The sequence below is a fragment of the Falco peregrinus genome, chromosome 8, assembly GCF_023634155.1.
Source record: "Falco peregrinus isolate bFalPer1 chromosome 8, bFalPer1.pri, whole genome shotgun sequence".
NCBI lineage: Eukaryota > Metazoa > Chordata > Aves > Falconiformes > Falconidae > Falco > Falco peregrinus.
The window spans coordinates 26,429,195-26,446,928 of NC_073728.1; the positions used below are offsets into that span (position 1 = coordinate 26,429,195).

At 57.9% G+C, this 17,734-nt stretch overlaps 2 protein-coding genes across 4 annotated transcripts; one reads left to right on the forward strand and one right to left on the reverse strand.

Moving 5' to 3' along the window:
- Nucleotides 1-2,397: 2,397 nt before the first annotated feature.
- Nucleotides 2,398-7,370, reverse strand: LOC101920870 (mitochondrial chaperone BCS1). 2 transcript variants are annotated; one of them, XM_055812230.1, is made up of 8 exons: nt 7,309-7,370; nt 6,067-6,443; nt 5,655-5,794; nt 5,345-5,539; nt 4,887-4,950; nt 4,342-4,511; nt 3,779-3,896; nt 2,398-3,097 (listed from the first exon to the last, which is right to left on the reverse strand). In XM_055812230.1, the coding sequence occupies exons 2-8, from the start codon at nt 6,384-6,386 to the stop codon at nt 2,845-2,847; spliced, it is 1,260 nt and encodes a 419-aa protein (XP_055668205.1). In that variant the 5' UTR covers nt 6,387-6,443; nt 7,309-7,370; the 3' UTR covers nt 2,398-2,844. The 2 variants fall into 2 exon arrangements, with proteins under 2 accessions (XP_055668205.1, XP_005234369.1); XM_005234312.4 differs by lacking the exon at nt 7,309-7,370 and having other exon boundaries at nt 6,067-7,219.
- Nucleotides 7,371-7,408: 38 nt separating this feature from the next.
- On the forward strand, nt 7,409-17,676 carry ZNF142 (zinc finger protein 142). 2 transcript variants are annotated; one of them, XM_005234345.3, is made up of 9 exons: nt 7,409-7,756; nt 7,979-8,301; nt 8,903-9,541; nt 9,793-10,056; nt 10,542-11,354; nt 11,612-11,789; nt 12,456-15,699; nt 16,592-16,697; nt 17,055-17,676. In XM_005234345.3, exons 2-9 carry the CDS (start codon nt 8,019-8,021, stop codon nt 17,552-17,554), a joined length of 6,027 nt encoding a protein of 2,008 aa, XP_005234402.2. In that variant the 5' UTR covers nt 7,409-7,756; nt 7,979-8,018; the 3' UTR covers nt 17,555-17,676. The 2 variants fall into 2 exon arrangements, with proteins under 2 accessions (XP_005234402.2, XP_027638134.2); XM_027782333.2 differs by having other exon boundaries at nt 7,409-8,301; nt 9,796-10,056.
- The last annotated feature ends 58 nt before the right edge of the window (nt 17,677-17,734 follow it).

Sequence of the window (17,734 nt, forward strand, 5' to 3'; positions counted from 1 at the left end):
GGTGTTAATGTTAGGGTGAAGGACCTGCAGAGCGGTCAATGGTCACCTCCATGTGATTTATTAACCTGGGGAAGAGGGTATGCTTGTGTCTCCACAGACAGCAGCCCCCGGTGGGTTCCTGCTCGCTGTATTCGGCCTGTTATGGATGATTCATGCAGGTGAAGAATGGATGGTCTGACAACCAAAGCAGAATGTATGGATAACTTTGGCAAACATAATGCATCAAGAAGCTTTATGTCTTTCTGTTGCTACCCCTGAAAATCCTTTTTCCATCTGCTTGGTTGGGTTGCCTCTAGACATTTGGCCATGCCCTTTGTCTCTGTGAACCGATCATGTATAGACACCTATTCCTGAGAAATATAGAAAAAGGTTTGTTAGAACAATAAATGGGGGCCTTGGCCTTTTGGCTTTTGTGCACAACTCTTTGTGTGTTGTGTCCATTTCAACAGCAACAGTCAGACCTTGTGCCCTGCTGGGGACGCAGGCTGAGCACTCACTCCCTGAAGAGAGCCCTAATTTTACTTCAGTGCTCACTCTGTCCTTGTTCCAGCTGGTTTCTGGGTGAACGGCCTGCCCACAGTTGGGTGAAATGATGTAAACTTTATCTGACATTGGTGCTTGTTCTGTGACCTCCTGCCTTCACTGTGAATTTGCTGCGCTCCAAGAAAGGTGACCGATTATGTCCTGAAAGAAACACAGAAGATCTGTGCCCCTTGCTGAAGCTCCGTGGCTTCCTCCAGTAAGCCAGGCTTACTCTCAGTAGGAAAGCTGCTGTGCATAGTGTTTGGAGCATGGGAATTCAGCCATGGAAATGGGAGGTGAGCAAGGACTTCAGTAAATTCAATCAAATGCCAGACATGTTAGAGGGAGGATTTTTTCCTAGGAGTAAGGATTTAGGAAGGCCGCTCACCTTTCTGACTCACTGCCATCAGCCTGGAGCAGAGAACATTTTGCAAGTGCATGGAAATGAATCTGGGCTAAACAAAACAAACCTCCAGGCCAGAGGGGAGGAATGGAGCCTGCACCCTGCCCTGGGGCTCCTTGCCTGGTGTCCACCTGTGTCACCCACCTACCTCACAAGGCTATTGTGAGGCTTAACTGGCAAAAGCACTCAGGCTGGGCAGAAGGACATCGGTGGTGTCTGTAGCATTAACACTATTAAAAGCAAACAGTGAAAGATGTCACCTGTGCTGTCATGTAGTGGTATCTTGCCCCTCTCGCTCCCCCTCACCACTCCCCCATCCTCTCAAACTGCTGTGAGGCATTCGCCAGACACTGGTCAGCTTTTACTGAAGAGGCTGGATCTGAGCAGTCAACCTCAGTGGGATGGCCAAGTACAGGGTTTGAGATGCCAACAGCAGCAGCCTGCTCCAGGAGCCACCTTGAGTCACTAGAGACCCCTGCCGTGCCTACAGGATCAACCCTTCACTTGCAGAGACATCTGCGCGAGTCTGGGGGTTGCATCACAGCTGTGCCTCTTTACACTGAAATTCAGCTGGGTGGCATCAGCTGGGCCCCTTCCCATCCCCACGTGCTCTCAGCTTCACCCTTGGCCCTGCAGGACAGGGCCAAGAGGAGGGCTGAGCAGCAACCTAACAGCTTGAGCGTGGCCTGGAACCAGCTCCCCCAGCCCCACCAAGGTGACACAGCTCCCAAACTGAGGATATGAACAAGGGGCTGGCTCTGGGGAACCAGATTTAGGGACTCTGAAACAGGGACAGGGGAGCGGAGAGGCTCTGGCTGGCTTGTTCTGTGGGTCAGCACGCACATGCTGACCCTTGGTTCTGTGGTGTGGGGAAGGAGGTGCAGAACCTGCCTGCTTTTTGATTGCATTTCAGGCACCTGTGGCTCTACCAGCCCATCCAGGACTTTGACTCCTGGCAGGAAAGAAGCCCAATGACAGGAAAAAGGCTGCGAGACTACCAGCAGCAGGCCACATCCCTCCTTCAACCATGCAGGGCCTCTCCTGCTGGAAAAGACACAAATAGTCACCTCCAGCAGGGATTTCTGCACCTTGTACCAGGCTGGCCTGGCTGCAAAAATTCATGTTGGTATTAATATCAGGCTCTTGGGAAGATATTCTGTAACCAGCCAAAGCCTCTCATCTGCCCTGCCCCGAGGTCTGCAGTAGCTCCAGCCCCACATTGCTGGTAGGAGGGACAGTCAAGCCCACCCAGGAACGATATCCAAGCAGATCTGTGACTTGGCATCACAGCCCAGCAGGGGAGGAGCTGTGGCACCAGCCTACAGCCCAATGGGCAACGAGCTGTCTCTTGGTAGCTGCTTTTTTCTAAAACACTCTGGATTTCCAGTACTGGCAGTGGCCAGGACCTGGTCAGCATGGCTCTGGACCAGCAGCTGGATACTGGGGCTACTAACAGGTGAAAGGACTGGAAAGCCAAGAGCCACGCTGTGTATTTCAGAGGATATTCACAAACCAGTGAAGACCGCTGTCCCTTCAAAGGCCAGCAGCTCTTTAGTAGTGCAGCACCCCAATGTCCTGCCCCAAGGAAATGCCCTTCTAGTGCACCCCCAGGCTGTCCTGCAAGGAAGGTGATTCACATCCAGAAGCCTTGGCAGCTTACAGCAATCCCAGCACGAGGCACACACAGGGACGGTGCAGTAGCACCAAAGTCTGGGGAGCAGCAAGAGCTGACTCCCTCTCCACGCTGCAAGGCTGGCAGTTCTGACTCTCCATGTGTTTTAATAAAAAGTCAAGGCCTTGGAGGAGTAGAGGTGAACAGAAACCTGGCATGCACGGCTGGGCAGCTTCATGGCATCCCTGAGATGGTCACATCCTTGTCCCAGTCCTCTTAGCGTGGCCGGGGAAAGCTGGGCCCCTGGTCACAGCAGGATGGAGCGTATGTTTGAAATGGCTCCTTCAGGGTCTGTCTTGTAGAGCATGAAGTGACCCTGCACCTGGGCAGCACTGATCTGTTTGGAGACTGCCAGTGCCTGCTCTGCAAACCGCTCGGCTGCAGCCAGGGGTTGCTCAGGGTAGAAGCGCTGGAACATGCAGGCAAGCTGCCAGTGGGAGCAATGGCCCACGTACTGCTTGAGATCCACACGGCCGGGACGCACCAGGGCTGGGTCCAGCCTGTTGAGAGACACAGGTGACTTGAAAACCTGATCAAAGTGTCTCTGCAGGGTGGGTCCTGCAGGAGGCCCCCCTCCACACCAACACAGCACTATCTGCAATGTGCTCTGCACTGTGAGACGATGAAGATGAGGAACAGGTTTGTCCCTGGGAAGGTTGAGGGGGAAAATCAACTCAAAAGCAAGAGAGCTGGGGAAGGGCTGGCTCCGGAGGAGGACAAGTGTGTCCTGGAAACAGCTCTGCCCATCTCTGTCCCATGGGCAACCTCTAAACAGCCCTCTAGGCCAGCGTGGTCTGGAGCGAGCCAAGCCTGCCACAGTGCAGTGTCTGGCCAGGTGCCATGAGCCCACATTGCATCCTGCCAACCCAGCGGGCTGTGTGTGGGGCCAGTGTTTCCACTCGCAGCACAGTCAGAACCCCAAAACCTGCAGGTCCCACAGGCAGGAAGCTGGTACTGCTCCTGAAGGGCACAACTGTGGTCTGAACAGCAAAGAAGCACCCGAGGCTCCATCAAAAAGGATCCTGATTAGCAATCAAAGGATTTGCATCTCAAGGGAGGATTTGGGAAACCTCCAGTTGTCAAGCTGAAGGATGCAAATAGCCCTCCATAAAGCCCATCAAAAGAGAGCAAGGTTTTTCCCCTGCTACCTTCCCTGTTCCCTCCCAGGGGGCAGCTCTGACCTGTCCACATAGTTGGTGGTCATGAAGACAATCCGGGCCTCTGTGGATGCCACACCGTCCAGCGCATTGAGGAGGCCGCTGAAGGTCAGGCGCCCCATGCCTTGGTACACAGCTGGGTCTGGAGACAGAGGTGTCTGAGACCATATCCATTGGCCACTAACCCCGTGTAGTCTTGCAGGCCACCTCCCTATCACCTAAGGCTTAAGCCAAGCTCCCCGTCCCGAGGCTGGCCCCCTGCGTCTCCTTGGCTGGCAGCATATTCACTTTCCCTACCCACCTGCACCCATGGGAACCCAAAAAGAGAACAAGGGGGAAAGCCACCTCCTCCTTCATGCTGAAAACAACTGGGCAGGAGAAGTGTCTCTGAGAATAAAGGACCCAAATTTCTCTTTATATAGCCTAGCCAAAACTGGGCAAGGTGCAGCTTGGGCCCTGAGGCCCCTGAGAGCTGCCCACTCATGGTCTCTGCTGGTGCAGCAGAGCAGCCCAGAGTTCAAACTTTCCCCCAGCACAGCCAACAAACATCCCTCCCACTGCTGGCCCAGGAACAGGGCACCACTCACTCTCAGCAGCGAGGTCCCGGCTGATGAAGGCAGCATCCACATCTTCCAGCAAGATGATGCTCTGCTGCGGTGCCACACTCAGGAGATGATTGAGCCGGTCATCAGAGAGGCTGCGGTCACTGAGGCTAAGCAGGCAGATACTGTACTGCAGCTCCCCGGCCAAAGCTGTGCTGGGAAGGACACAAACCACAGGGGTGGAATCACAGTGAGAAAGCCCAGAGCAGAGGAAGAACCAGAGCTCCCTGCCCAGCAGCAGAGGAGAGGACATAGGCACCCTCCCCTGGTGGGGATCAGACATGGGGAGTGAGTGGGAGCACCTGCTCAGCCCGTTGGTGCTATGCAGCACTGTGAAAAGCAATGGGCTCATCACCCAGACCTGTCACGGTGCCAGCAACGCAAATGCTTACACCAGGCATCACACAGGTGGCACAGCCCACTCCTGCATTTCAAACCCAGACTCACCCACACCCTCTCACCAGAGACTGCTGTGCCCCAGAGCAGGCAGCTAGCAGTAAAAATGCCATTAGCCAATTGGCAATACTCACATGAAACTGCTTTTCCCACAGCCAGGAGGACCATACAGCAGGTAGCCTCTTCGGTAGGGGATCCCTAGGAAGACAGTGACCTTTTAGGAACCAGCTGGGATGCTCTGAGCTCTCCCCACTAGAGCCATGGGGTTGTGCTGAGCATGCACAGAGGACACACCAGGGGAAGGCAAGCAGCAGGGAAAAACCTCTCTGCAGCCATCTCCAGAGAGGACCACAGGCATCCTGCCCCACCCCACAGCAGCACTGCAGGAGCAATGAACTTCATGGCTTATTGCAGTTTCCAGGACTGGATTGAACCAAGGGGAGTGTGTCCCTTTGCAGACCCAGGACTGACATCACTGCCTGGGCTTGTTCATTTGCAGGATGTGCTGAGGGTGGTGTCCCACAGCCGTGGCTGCAGGAAGGTAAGGAGCCATGCTGGGCACAGTACAGCGGACACAACACTGGAGCCTTGCCTCTCTCACTGTACCACTTCGGGTTGTCGATGAACTCCTTCACATCCTGGACCAGCTTCTCCGACACACCTTCCTCCAGCACCACAGAGCTGAGAGGCCGCCGGCGGCGGGGGAAGCCAAACTGCCGCCACTCGGCTCCCATGGCTGTGTACATGATCGTTCTCCCCTCCTGCTGCTGCAGCGCCAGCTCCCGGGCTGCAGAGAGAGGCAGAGGGGACAGCTGGCAGGGAAAAGGATCTCCTGTGAAGCCCTGGGTGTCTCCAGGAAGCAGGCTGTTCCCAGCAGGACCCCATGAAGCTCCCCTACAGACCTTCCCGGAGGATGCTGAAGAAGATCTCCCGGTTGGTGCCCAGTGCAGTGAAGGTGACAGACTCCCATGGCGTCCCTGTGTGCAGGTCAATCATCTGCTTCTCCCGGTTGCGCTCGATGCGAATCCACTTCCTGCGATACCTGGGGCGAGAAGATGGGGTTGGGCAACAGCGGTCCAGCACCACTCAGCTGCGCCCAGCCCAGTTTGTGCATCAAGAACACTCATCTCTGTTAAAGATATCACCTCACAGTGGTGAATACAGACTCCTCTCGCATCTCTCAACCTCTTGCACTAACCCAGACCCAAGGAGGAGGCAAGATCCTCTCTGCTGCCTCCATGGATCCCCCAGGTTGAAGTTCCCTTGCCAAAGTGAGGGCCAATCCCCAGACTGTTTTTCCTTGCCCTCTCTTACCAGATGAAATGGTTCCCAGGGCTGGGGACAAAGTCAAACTTGGTGCTGACGCGCCCGCTTTCGTGCTGCAGGTATGATGTCTCAACACTGAGGTGCTGCGTGTGCTTGGCGTGGTGGGAGATCCAGTTCAGCAGCCAGTGGTAGCTCTTATCCTTGCTGGGCACCTCCAAGGTAATCATATAATGACGCCTGAAAGCCACCAGCCCAAACTGGGCCCCCTTCCGAGCTAATGCCAGGGCTGTGCCCACCCCAACGAGGCCGAACCCAGCCCCAAAGTACGGGTTGTCCTTCAGTGCTAAGACAAAGTCAGAAAAGGGCATTGTGGGAGGTTAAGAAGGCTCTTTCCACAGCACCATCTCCGCACTCCAGAAACAAATCTGCATGGAAAAAGAAGGACTGAATGGCAGCAAGGGACACAATGGATTGCCCACAGTTCCCTGGGCTTTATTTTAGCCAGCTCTCAACGTGAAAGGCTGCCTGGCACATACAGATCTCCCACATCCATGCTTATCTTACTACTGGAGGTTCAGACTGCCACTGGCTGCAGGAGCCTCCCTGCTCTCTGCAGGCCACTGGGCGAGACAGGCAGGAAAGGGCCAGGAGCTGTAGGCTCTCAAGCAAGCACAGGAGCACTCTGTTGTTTCGTCAGCCATTACAACAGTTTTGCACAGTTTTATTCTTTAAGCAGCTAGAAATCACAAGTACTGCAATTATTTAAGGTTTATTGTTTGAAAAAGCTGAAGTGCCTCGGCCAGCTGAGCCAAGAGCTGGTTCTTTGCTGTTGGCAACGGGTGCACAAATGTGGTGGAAGCAGCACCTCCGCGTGTGGATAAAGGGCACCGGTCGCACACACAGGGGGCTTGAAGTTTCTCCAGCTCTCAGCAGGGGTCTGTCAGATATAGGGAATGAGGAGGCGCCTCTCCTGACAGATACACAGACCCGCTCTGCCCCCTCAAGCAGCACCCCGCCTCCCCCAGAACAGGGTCTGACGCCACAGCAAGGCTCCTTCCCAGGGCAGGGTGTCCCCTGCCCCGCAGGACGGCTCGGGCCCACGGCACGGTCGCCGCTCCGCAGTGGGGCCTTCCCCCGCCGCAGCCAGCCTCAGCCCCGCGGCAGGAGCCCACCTTCCCCGGCAGGAGACCCAGCCCCACACCGGCTTTCCCCACGGCAGGGGCCCAGCCCCCGGCCGCGCCCCGCACCAGGAGCCGGCCTCCTGCGGCCCCCGGCCCCGCCGCCCCTCACCTCCGCGCGGCGCCGCTCTGGCCCGCGCCACGCCGCTCTCTATGGCCCCAGCCTCACTTCCGCCCGGCGCCGCTTCCGGTCGGCTGCCGGCTGGCACCATAGAGCGGGGCCGGGGCGGGCGGCGGGGCAGAGCAGAGCGGCCGGGCGAGCTGCACAAAGGGTGACGCTCCCTCTCGCCCGGCGCGCGCCACCGAGATGTGCCAGGGCCGGAGGCACCGGGGTCCTGCTTGAGTCCCCGGCCCGGGGGGGACAGGCCGGGGCTGCAGTGCGAGGTGGCTGGGACGGCCCCGGCCGTGCGGGGACTCGCCGTGGGCACCTCCTCACTGGCGGCTGGGCCCAGGTCTGGGGGTTGGACTCGGGCTCGGGCCCACTTGGACCTGGATCCAGAGGCTAGGCCCGGGTCTGGGCCCACCCGTGCCCAGGGAGCAAGTCTGGCTGTTGGGCTCAGGTAGAGGCCCCTGGGCATCTTTGGGGAGGGTACAGGGGTCCTCACACCCCATCTGCTCCATGGCAGTGGGTTTTGTCACCAGCCTGCTTGGGGACAGCAGAAGGGAGCCAGTGTCGAGATACCCCTGCCTGGGGACTGGCACAGCAGGCTGACCCCCAAAATCCTGTAGGACCCCTGAGCCTCTGGGTTCTCCCTCATTTAAAGCACTTTCTTCTGTTTCAGAGTGAGAGGCCCTCCTGCCCAGCACCAGTGCCCACTGGCAATGAGTGCAGAAGTGGCTGTGTCTGAGGGTGCCGGCAGGGAGATGGAGGCCCTGTGCTCGGAGCTGCTCCTGCCCCCGCCAGGAGAGGCAGGAGCCATGGAAAGCCCTGATGTGGCCAGCACTGACCTGGCTGGGACACCCCCATTGTCTGCCAGCCAGGACTTGCTGCTGGCAGAGGCGTCGATGTCTGGGGAAGGGGCTCATGCTGAAGGAAGCAACGTGGAAATATTCATCGAGGCAGTGGCTGGCAATGTGACACTGAGCAACGCAGCCAATGCCACAGGTATGGGGTGCAGGGAGGGCAACATGGGCCCCACAGCGCTCGACAGAGGGACAGAGGTCTGGCCAGGGCCCCTGTCCCTACCAGCTGGCACCCTGGGGACACCACAGTGCCCTTGTGTCTCTGACCCTGTGTGCATCATGAGTGTAGTGCTACCATCAAGCGCAGACCTGGCACAAGCTGGGAGTGTGGATGGGGAGGGGTGGCTGTGGGAGTTGCATGTCGGGTGAGGGGGTTGCTCTGTGCTGTCAGTGGGGACCAGGCAGAGATGTCCGCCCCAGACTGCCACCCCCAGCACACTTCTCACCCAGGTCCAGCATGGGCACATACTGCTAGGAACGGGGCTGAGCCAGCCTCACATCTCTGCATGCCTCAAAGGTGCTAAGGGACAGACCTGGTCATTGTGGTTACCCTGGTGGTGGTGTCCCCTCTCTTATGGGAGGTGTCCTGGAATACCCTGGGCAGGTGGAGGGCTGCAGTTCTCCAAACTGTAGTTTGTGGCAACAGGTTTATCCTCCTTGTCCAGAGCTGGAACTGAACCACCAGCTCCAAGCTCTGGGCCTGGCAAAAGCCCTTCCTAATGCTTGCCCCTTGCTCTCTGCAGAGGTGCTGGTCAAAGTAGTGGAGCTGTATTTCTGCGAGAGGTGTGGACAGAGCTTCCCAGAGGCCTCCCTGCTGTCACTGCACCAGTGCCTGCTGCTGACCCCCCCCAGGCACCTGGAGCTCTCTGGGGCACTGTTGGCTTCTGCCAACGAGGGCCGGAGTGAGCCTGGGGGCTCGGAGCCACCTGGAGCTGGCATGCAGGAGAGCTCCACTCCTGAGCACCTACTGTGCCCCATCTGCCGGGAAGTGTTCATGCAGCCCGGCGAACTCAAGGAGCACTTCAAGACACACCGCACGCCACCAGGAGCCCTGCCTTGCCCGGAGAAGGGCTGCCATTTCACCACAGAGGACCGCAAGCAACTGCGCAGCCACCTGTGCCGCCTGCATGGGGCCTCCCCCGTGTCCTGTGCTTACCGTGCCTGCCCGCTGCTCTTCCCCAGCCGCCCAGCCATGGAGCAGCACCACCGCACCCACTTTCCCTTCCACTGTGGCCGCTGTGACTTCATCACAGCCAATGCTAAGCTATTCTGGCAGCACAGGAAGGGCCACACCACAGAGCCCCCTGCTGAGATGCCTGCAACAGGTAGCCCCCCTGGCTCAGCCCCCAACAGCCTGGAGCAGCGCTGCATCCTGCCATCAGGTATGGCTGGGTGGGAGGGTCAGGGCCTGTGGGTGCTGCAGAGGCTGACTGTCCATGCATCCCAGTTACAACTGGGAGGAGCAAGGGCTGAGGCTGTGCTGCTGGAGGGCCATGGAGCCCTGCATTCCTTCCTCCCTGTGGCACGGTTTGTGCCCCCCATCTTGGCCAGCAAGTTTTTTGCATGTGTGTGGGTGAGGAGGGTGGCTCCCTCTTGCCTGGAGCATGATGATCTCTGTCTTGCCCCACTGAAGCAGCAGAAGAAGGACAGGAGGAGGCAGGGAATTGCCACGCTGTCTGGGAAGCCACTGCAGCAGAAGCCAGGCCTGCAAAGCCCACAGGGACCAGGGAGGGCTCCTTGGAGGGGCAGAAAGTGTCAGCTGGAGAAGAGGACTCAGACAGCAGTGGGGACGAGTCACGGGATGAGGATGGTGAGAGCCCCTGTGAAGGCGAGGCCAAAGAGGATGGGAAGGCAGCTCCCGAGAAAGCCAGAGTGCTGCGGGTGCAGCACTTTAAAGGTAGGATGTGGGGCCCTACCAGGAGCTGCTCTGGTTTGTATTATGATCAAGCAGCACAGCCTCAAGACTGGCGAAGGAACGTGGGCTGGGCTTGTGGGTCCTGGGGGTCCCCATTCAGGACCCACATCTCCTGCATGTACCAGTGCACTGTTCCCCCTGCCCTCTACCCAAGCAAACGCGTCCCTCCTTTTGCATGTCCACAACTGCTGCCGGGCTCAGACAAAAGCAGGCAAAAGTCTGCCTGGCTTTGGGGATGTGCAGGCAGGCCTGATATAGGCTGTGCTTTACCACTGTTAGGCTGGAAAGAGCTCACCTGAACTGTGCTGGTGGCTTGGGGTGGGGACAGTACCTCCAAGTAGATGGCTGCTGTGTGACCACATATGCATATAAGCCCTTGCCTTGACACAGCTGGATCTGGGAGAGAACATCTGCCCATGCTTTCCGTCTCTTCTCTGCTGACGGCTCCCCCTACTCTGCTTTCACAGGAGATGTCGTGGAAGGCTCTGAGTACCTCTACAAAACCCACATGTGCCCTGAATGCAAGCGGTGCTTCAAGAAGCGGACGCACCTGGTGGAGCACCTCAACCTGCACTTCCCTGACCCCAGCCTGCAGTGCCCCAACTGCCACAAGTACTTCACCAGCAAAAGTAAACTGAAAATCCACATGATGCGGGAGACAGGAGAGAAGGCCCATCGCTGCCCGCTCTGCCACTACAGCTCGGTGGAGAAGAATGCCCTCAATCGTCACATGGCCAGCATGCACGAGGACATCTCCAACTTCTACTCTGATGTTTATTCCTGCCCTGTCTGTGAGGAGAAGTTTCGGCTCAGCCAGGCCCTCAAAGAGCACTTGAAGACTCACAAAGCTGAGCCCAAGAAGCTGAGCTGCTTCCAGGGGGGCTGTGACTACTGCGTGGAGGACCGGAAAGAGTTTGTCCGTCATCTCAAGGATGCTCATGGCATTAAGGCAGTGGAGTGCAAGTACCATGCCTGCTCGCTGCTCTTTGGCACAGCTGAGGCCATGGAGGCTCACCGAAAAACCCACTATGCCTTCCACTGCCAGCAGTGCGACTTCATCTGCTCCAACAAGCATGTTTTCCGCAAGCACAAGAAGCAGGGGCACCCAGGCAGTGAGCAGCTCCAGTGCAGCTTCTGCCCGTACGCCACTTTCAACCCCGTGGAGTTTCACGACCATGTGGGCAAGATGCACGCCAACGAGAAGATCCACAAGTGCACTGAGTGCGCCTTTGCCACTGCACACAAGAGGGTGCTCATCCGACACATGCTGCTGCACACTGGTGGGTGTCCGCTGCAGGGGTCCCGAGCTGGGATGGAGGGATCCTGTCCAGCTCCCGGTGGGCAGGGAGGGCTGGGTCAGGGCTCCTGGGTCCCATTGCTGGCCCTGTCACCCTGTCATCACTTGGCTGAAGTCAGGGCGTGTCCCTGTCCCTGCTGTTACCCCCAGCTCCTGCTGATCTAGTTTACCTGCAGAGGGAGGCAAACAGTGTTGCTTTATCTGGCTGTCATGGTGAGGGTGTTCCTGTGTTGTGTGTAGGAGAGAAACCTCACAAGTGTGAACTTTGCAACTTCACATGCCGGGATGTGAGCTACCTGTCCAAACACATGCTGACCCACTCCGATGACAAGAACTTCATGTGCACCGAGTGTGGGTACATCACCAAGTGGAAGCACTACCTGAATGTCCACATGCGCAAGCACACTGGAGATCTCCGGTATGACACCCGTCTCTGCTGGCCTGGCAGCATAGTCAGGGCTCCCCAAATCCTGCTCCAGGAGTCTGCTGCTCCCAGGCTGCATTGTGTGCCAGACTCTCATGCCTGGGGGATGGCTACAGCCTACTCTGGCATGTAAAAAATGTGGTCTTTGAGCTTGCAGGTTGTTGCCAGCATGGTGCTGTGGAGGCAAGGCTATTTTTGGTCAAGGAGGTGTATTAACATATCAGTGCAGCTCTGAGCTTGGGTTCATGGGTTCTGCTGATGACTGTGGGCCAAGGCCAGCTTGGGCATGTGCAGGACTCTGCCAAAACATGTTTTTCACCTCTGTATTATCACCTCCGTTGGGTCTAGTGTGCCTCCAGGGATGCTGGGGTTGCTGCTGGTGTGATGTATGTGGGGGTGATGCAGTCACTGTATGGAATACTCAGGGAATCTATCTCCTGTCCCCAGCCGGGGCTGTAAAGTACCAGCAGTGCCAAGGGCTGCAGCAGGGAGGAATTGCCTGCGGTAAGAGCTGTCTGCATGGCAAAGGTCAGATCTGGCAAACCAAGTGGTACCCCTTCCCCATGTGTCCGGGACAAGGAATCAGAGCTCAACGTGCCTGATGGGGCTCAGGCTGCCCCAGTTCCTCATACTGTTTGACTGATTCTGCTTTCTCCCCAGGTACCAATGCAACCAGTGCTCATACCGGTGCCACCGTGCTGACCAGCTGAGCAGCCACAAGCTGCGGCACCAGGGCAAAAGTCTGATCTGTGAGGTGTGTGGCTTCACCTGTAAGCGCAAGTACGAGCTGCAGAAGCACATGCAGGCCAAGCACTCACAGAACTACCAGGTGCCCGTCTTCCAGTGTCAGTACTGCACGTACCAGACCAAGTACAAGCAGGCACTGCTGAACCATGAGAACTGCAAACACACCAAGCAGAAGGAGTTCCGCTGCGCCCTCTGTTCCTACTGCACCTTCAGCAACACCAGCCTTTTCTTCCACAAGCGCAAGATTCATGGCTACGTACCCGGTGACAAGGACTGGCTGGAAAACTATGCCAACAAGGAGCTGGAAATCAGCTCATCTGAGGTGCTTTTCAGCTATGACCTCGGCACAGCCCTGCATGTGGATGCCAGCTCCCCCCTTCCTGGCAAGGAGCAGTGGGCAAAAACAAAGGCAAAGCCATCCCAGCTGGAATCCCAGGGGGAAGAGGGCTACCAGCAAGCGTTTGTGGTGCCCCTCCTTAGGCAGGATGCCGCTCCACCTGAGAGCAGCAGCAAGGTGGAGAGAGGTGTGGACCAGGGGGAGCAGGGCTGTCCCACTGCTGGCAATGCCCTGGGAGATGACTGCGTGCAAGGAGATGCTGCTGCAGGCTCAACTGAGCTCGCTGCTCCTGGGGATGTGGCAGAGAGTTGCACTTTGCATTTGGAGGCACTGAATGTCTCATCTGACCCCCTCCTGGAGCATTTGGCTGGAGAATCTTGTGCGGCAGGGCCAGAGGGTGTGGAAATGCTGTCCTGCAAGGAGCCTCCTGCAGCCTATGAGATGCTGAGCTCCCAGGAGGACCTGGGTTTGGATGACAATGACAATGCACTCGAAGACATCCCAGACTTTGAAGAAGAGGCGGCAGATGTAGGGGAACACAAGGCAGCGAGGCTGGAGGGCAGTGTAGCAGCAGGAGACAGCCAGCAAAAAGATGCCCTGAGGCAGGCCACAGTCCACCTTCAGGGGTCGTGCTCAGACCACAATAATCTGGTACCAGACACAGAGATGAGAGAGACCAGCCAAGCCGAGCTGCCAGAGGCCTGGCTCAGCGTGCTGAAGACAGCTGAACAGAGCCACGCACCTGTCCCAGAGGACGTGGCCACCTCCAGTGATGATGCCAGGGGTGGCTCAGAGTCAGTGCTGAAGGCTCTACGGAAGCAGGACAAGGAGCAGGCAGAGACGCTGGTGCTGGAGGGCAGGGTGCAGATGCTGGTGGTGCAGTCAGAGAGTCAGATCTTTAAGTGCGAGAAGTGCTCATACGTCACGCGGAAGGAGAAGTCCATGTCCCTGCACTCTAAAGCCAGCTGTCAGAGCCGCCGGGCCCCACTCGTGTGCCATGAGTGTGGTGCCAGCTTTAAGCAGCAAAGGGGGCTCAACACCCACCTACTCAAGAAGTGCCCAGTTCTCCTGAAGAAGAACAAGATCATCAAACCAGCTGGTCAGGAGCCACCTGGATTGTGCCAACCTGCTGACCAGCCTGGTGGTAATGATACAGAAGAAACAGCGGAGAGCGAGAAGGGAGGCTCAGAGGAGTCAGGGCATGCCAAGAGCCCTTGGGAAGCTGAATTGCTGCCTGATAAAATGCAGACAGCAGGTAGTCCTTTGGATGGGGAGCAGGCATCGGGCTCTCCTGCTCCTGAGAAATCCGTGCTGGGTGACAGCACAGAGGTGGCAGAAGAGCCTCCCCAGCAAGGGGATGGGGCTGAGCCAGGTAGAGCCACTTGTCCTCCCCACCCTGGAAAACCATCGGAGAAATACCGGCGGGAGGGAGGGAAGCTGCACTGCAATGCCTGCTCCTTTGTGTGCTCCCGTGTCTCCACCATCACCTCCCATGTGGAGGATGGGTGCCGGAGCCTAGAGCAGTTCTGGTGCTCCCTGTGCCCTGAGGCCTTCCGCTCCCGGCGGGCCCTCAAGAGCCACTGTGCCGAGAAGCACATCATGCATCCTGAAGATGACGGACCACAAAGCACCGAGCTCCTGGAGGGGGACCCAGCCAGCACTGAGACAGGCCAGCCCAGCAAGCTCCTGCTGGATGTGACCCCCCCAAAAGCCACCCTGCCCAAGAGGAGGCGTTTCTCCTGCCCCACCTGCCCCTTCACCTGCCACCAGGAACGGGCCATGAAGACACACAAGAAGAGGGGCTGTGTGACCTTGGGTGAGTTTCGCTGCACCTCCTGCCCCTTCACCTCCAAGGCAGCCAAAGCCCTGCGGCTGCACCGCAAACTGCACCGCAAGCACTACAGCAAGCGGCCACAGCTGCAGTGCCGCCAGTGTGAGTTCACCTGCAAGCAAGCCCGCTGCCTGCGGCAGCACATCCGCATCAAACACGAGGGGGTAAAGCCACACAAGTGCTGCTACTGTGAGTTCAGCACCACGCGGCGCTACCGCCTGGAGGCCCACCAGTCCCTGCACACTGGCGTGGGGCGCATCGCCTGCGGCATCTGCAGCCAGACCTTTGGCACCAACTCCAAGCTGCGCATCCACCGCCTGCGGGTGCATGAAAAGACACCCACCCACTTCTGCCCACTCTGCGACTACAGCAGCTACCTGCAGAATGACATCACCCGCCACGTCAACAGCTGCCACCGTGGCGAGCTCAACTTCGGCTGCTCCCGCTGTGAGGCTCGCTTCAGCTCTGAGACGGCCCTCAAGCAGCACATCCTGCGACGGCACGAGGAGAAGGTGTCCTATGGCTGCCCGCGCTGCGGCTTTGTGTGCCACAGCGAGGCCACGCTCAAGTGCCACCTGCAGAAGCAGCACCCGCACCTGGAGTGCAGCACTTGCAAGGAGACCTTCACCACCCGGGAGGCGCTGGAGGAGCACAAGACACAGCATTTCAGCCACCGCTGTGAGCTGTGCAGCTTTGCGGCCAAGGAGCGGCAGCAGCTAGTGCGGCATTACGTGGAGAGCCACGAGCCGGCTGCCCCCCAGGACAAACCCCTGCGGTGTCCCTTCTGCGACTTTGCCTGCTGCCACCAGCTTGTCTTTGACCAGCACATGAAAGGTCATGGGGGCACCCGTGTGTACAAGTGCTCAGACTGTGAGTACACCACCAAGAACAGGCAGAAGATCACGTGGCATATCCGCATCCACACCGGCGAGAAACCCTACAAGTGCCACCTTTGTAAATACGCCTGTGCCGACCCCTCACGTCTCAAGGTGAGCGCCCTGCTTGGGGATATACCCTGCTGCATCTACATGGGTTGAGGGGGATCCAGACGGGGATTTGGGGAAGAAGAAACTCCCAAGGGGAGTTTTGTCCTCCATCCTCTTCTGTGGCTCATGAGACGAGTGGATAAAACTCATGAGGGTACAGTATGTTTCTTCCCTGCTTCCTGCTGTTGCAGATTAAGGGGAAGGGGCAAGAATGTGGGCAGCTGCCCAAGTTCACTCCTCTTCCCGCTGACATCTCTGGTGGCCTCTGGATGCAGCCTTGCACCACTCAAAGCCAAGTTTGTCTGCCTGCTGGCATGCAGCGTGCTCTGAGGCACCAGTTAGACACGGTGCAGGGAAAGCTCAGCTTCCCTGCAAGCAGAGCCAGACCCTGCCCTCATTTCTGTAGGTGATTAGCGGAATCCTTATGCATGGTAAAGGGCCTTTGCTAGTACTGGAGGGCCAGCCATGGGGTAATGGAGGGGAAAATGGTCTCATCCTGCTAAAAGAAATATTGACTTTTTTTAATGGCCAGGCTGAGCTGGAGCCCTCTGGGACTGCCTGGGGTGAGGCTGCACAATGTGCTTAGCTCAGGGCTGGCTCTGTTGGGCTGGGTTTTAGCCCAGACTTTGCCCTAAATACCAAACTGGGGAGAAATGCCTGTGCCAACCACAGGCTGGGACAGAGCAAGCTTAGCAGTACAGGCGTCTCATCCTGACCCTGCTGTGGATTCCCCCTGCCCGTAGTCTGCCAGGTAAGCAGACAGCCCTCCTTGCCTCATGCAGTTTGAGATGTCAGAGCTGTCTTTAAGCCCCTTGCTGGTACGCCAGCGCCCTGCACATTCTCAGGACAGGGGACATGGCCTCATCCTGACCCTGTCCTCTTGCCCTGTACCCAGTACCACATGCGGATCCACAAGGAGGAGCGGAAATACCTCTGCCCTGACTGCGGCTACAAGTGCAAGTGGGTGAATCAGCTCAAGTACCACATGACAAAGCACACGGGTGAGTGCTGCCCACTGAGGACAGGCCATGGGGCACCGTTGAGGGTGTTGAGGCTGTGGGAGCCCCATTTCTGTGCTTTCTTTGCTATGGTGGCCCAGCTGGAGGTGGGGGAGGACTTCTAGCAGTTGGGTGGCAGGACATTCTTGTGTGCTGGTGGGTTGGGAGGGAAGGTGGGGTGGTACGGACCCCAGGCACCGTGTGGTGCCTTGGAAATGGGGGGTCTTGGGATGCCTTCTGACATGGGATGTAGGGGATGGTCCCTGGGGGCTGACACTCTGTTACAGGGATGGTGAGGCCTGTGGGATGGAGGGCACTGTGCCCCTGCTCCCGGTGCCATCTCCTTCCCTGTTGCCACAGGCCTGAAGCCATACCACTGCAATGAGTGTGAGTACCGCACGAATCGGGCAGATGCCCTGCGGGTGCACAAGGAGACGCGGCATCAGGAGGCCCGTTCCTTCATCTGCGAGCAGTGTGGCAAGGCCTTCAAGACCCGCTTCCTCCTCAAGACCCACTTGAAGAAGCACAGTGAGGAGAAGCCTTATGTCTGCAATGCCTGCGGGCGGGCTTTCCGCTGGGCGGCGGGCCTGCGCCACCATTACCTGACCCACACCAACGAGCACCCCTTCTTCTGCCGCTACTGCCCCTATAAGGCCAAGCAGAAGTTCCAGGTCATCAAACACATCCAGCGGCATCACCCGGAGCATGGGGCTGGCGACCCCAGCCAGGGGGTGGGCAAGGACCCTAGCACACCTACCGTCCACCTCCACGCTGTGCAGAGAGAGAACCGGGCTGAGGGGCCCCCCAGGATGGAGCATGAAGGAGGGTGCTCTGGGGAGAAGGATGACACTTTGCATTGAGGCTGAATCCTGACTGCTTTAAGGCCCTGGTGGCACAGACCTGCTGCGGCGATGTGTGTGTATAGGCATATATGTATATGGGTTGTAAAATATGCAGCTGTATAAAAGGAATCTCTCAGCTCCTTTTAATACTGTTTCTTGGGGCTGTTTGGAGCCCAGCACGAACAGTGGGCCAGGTGC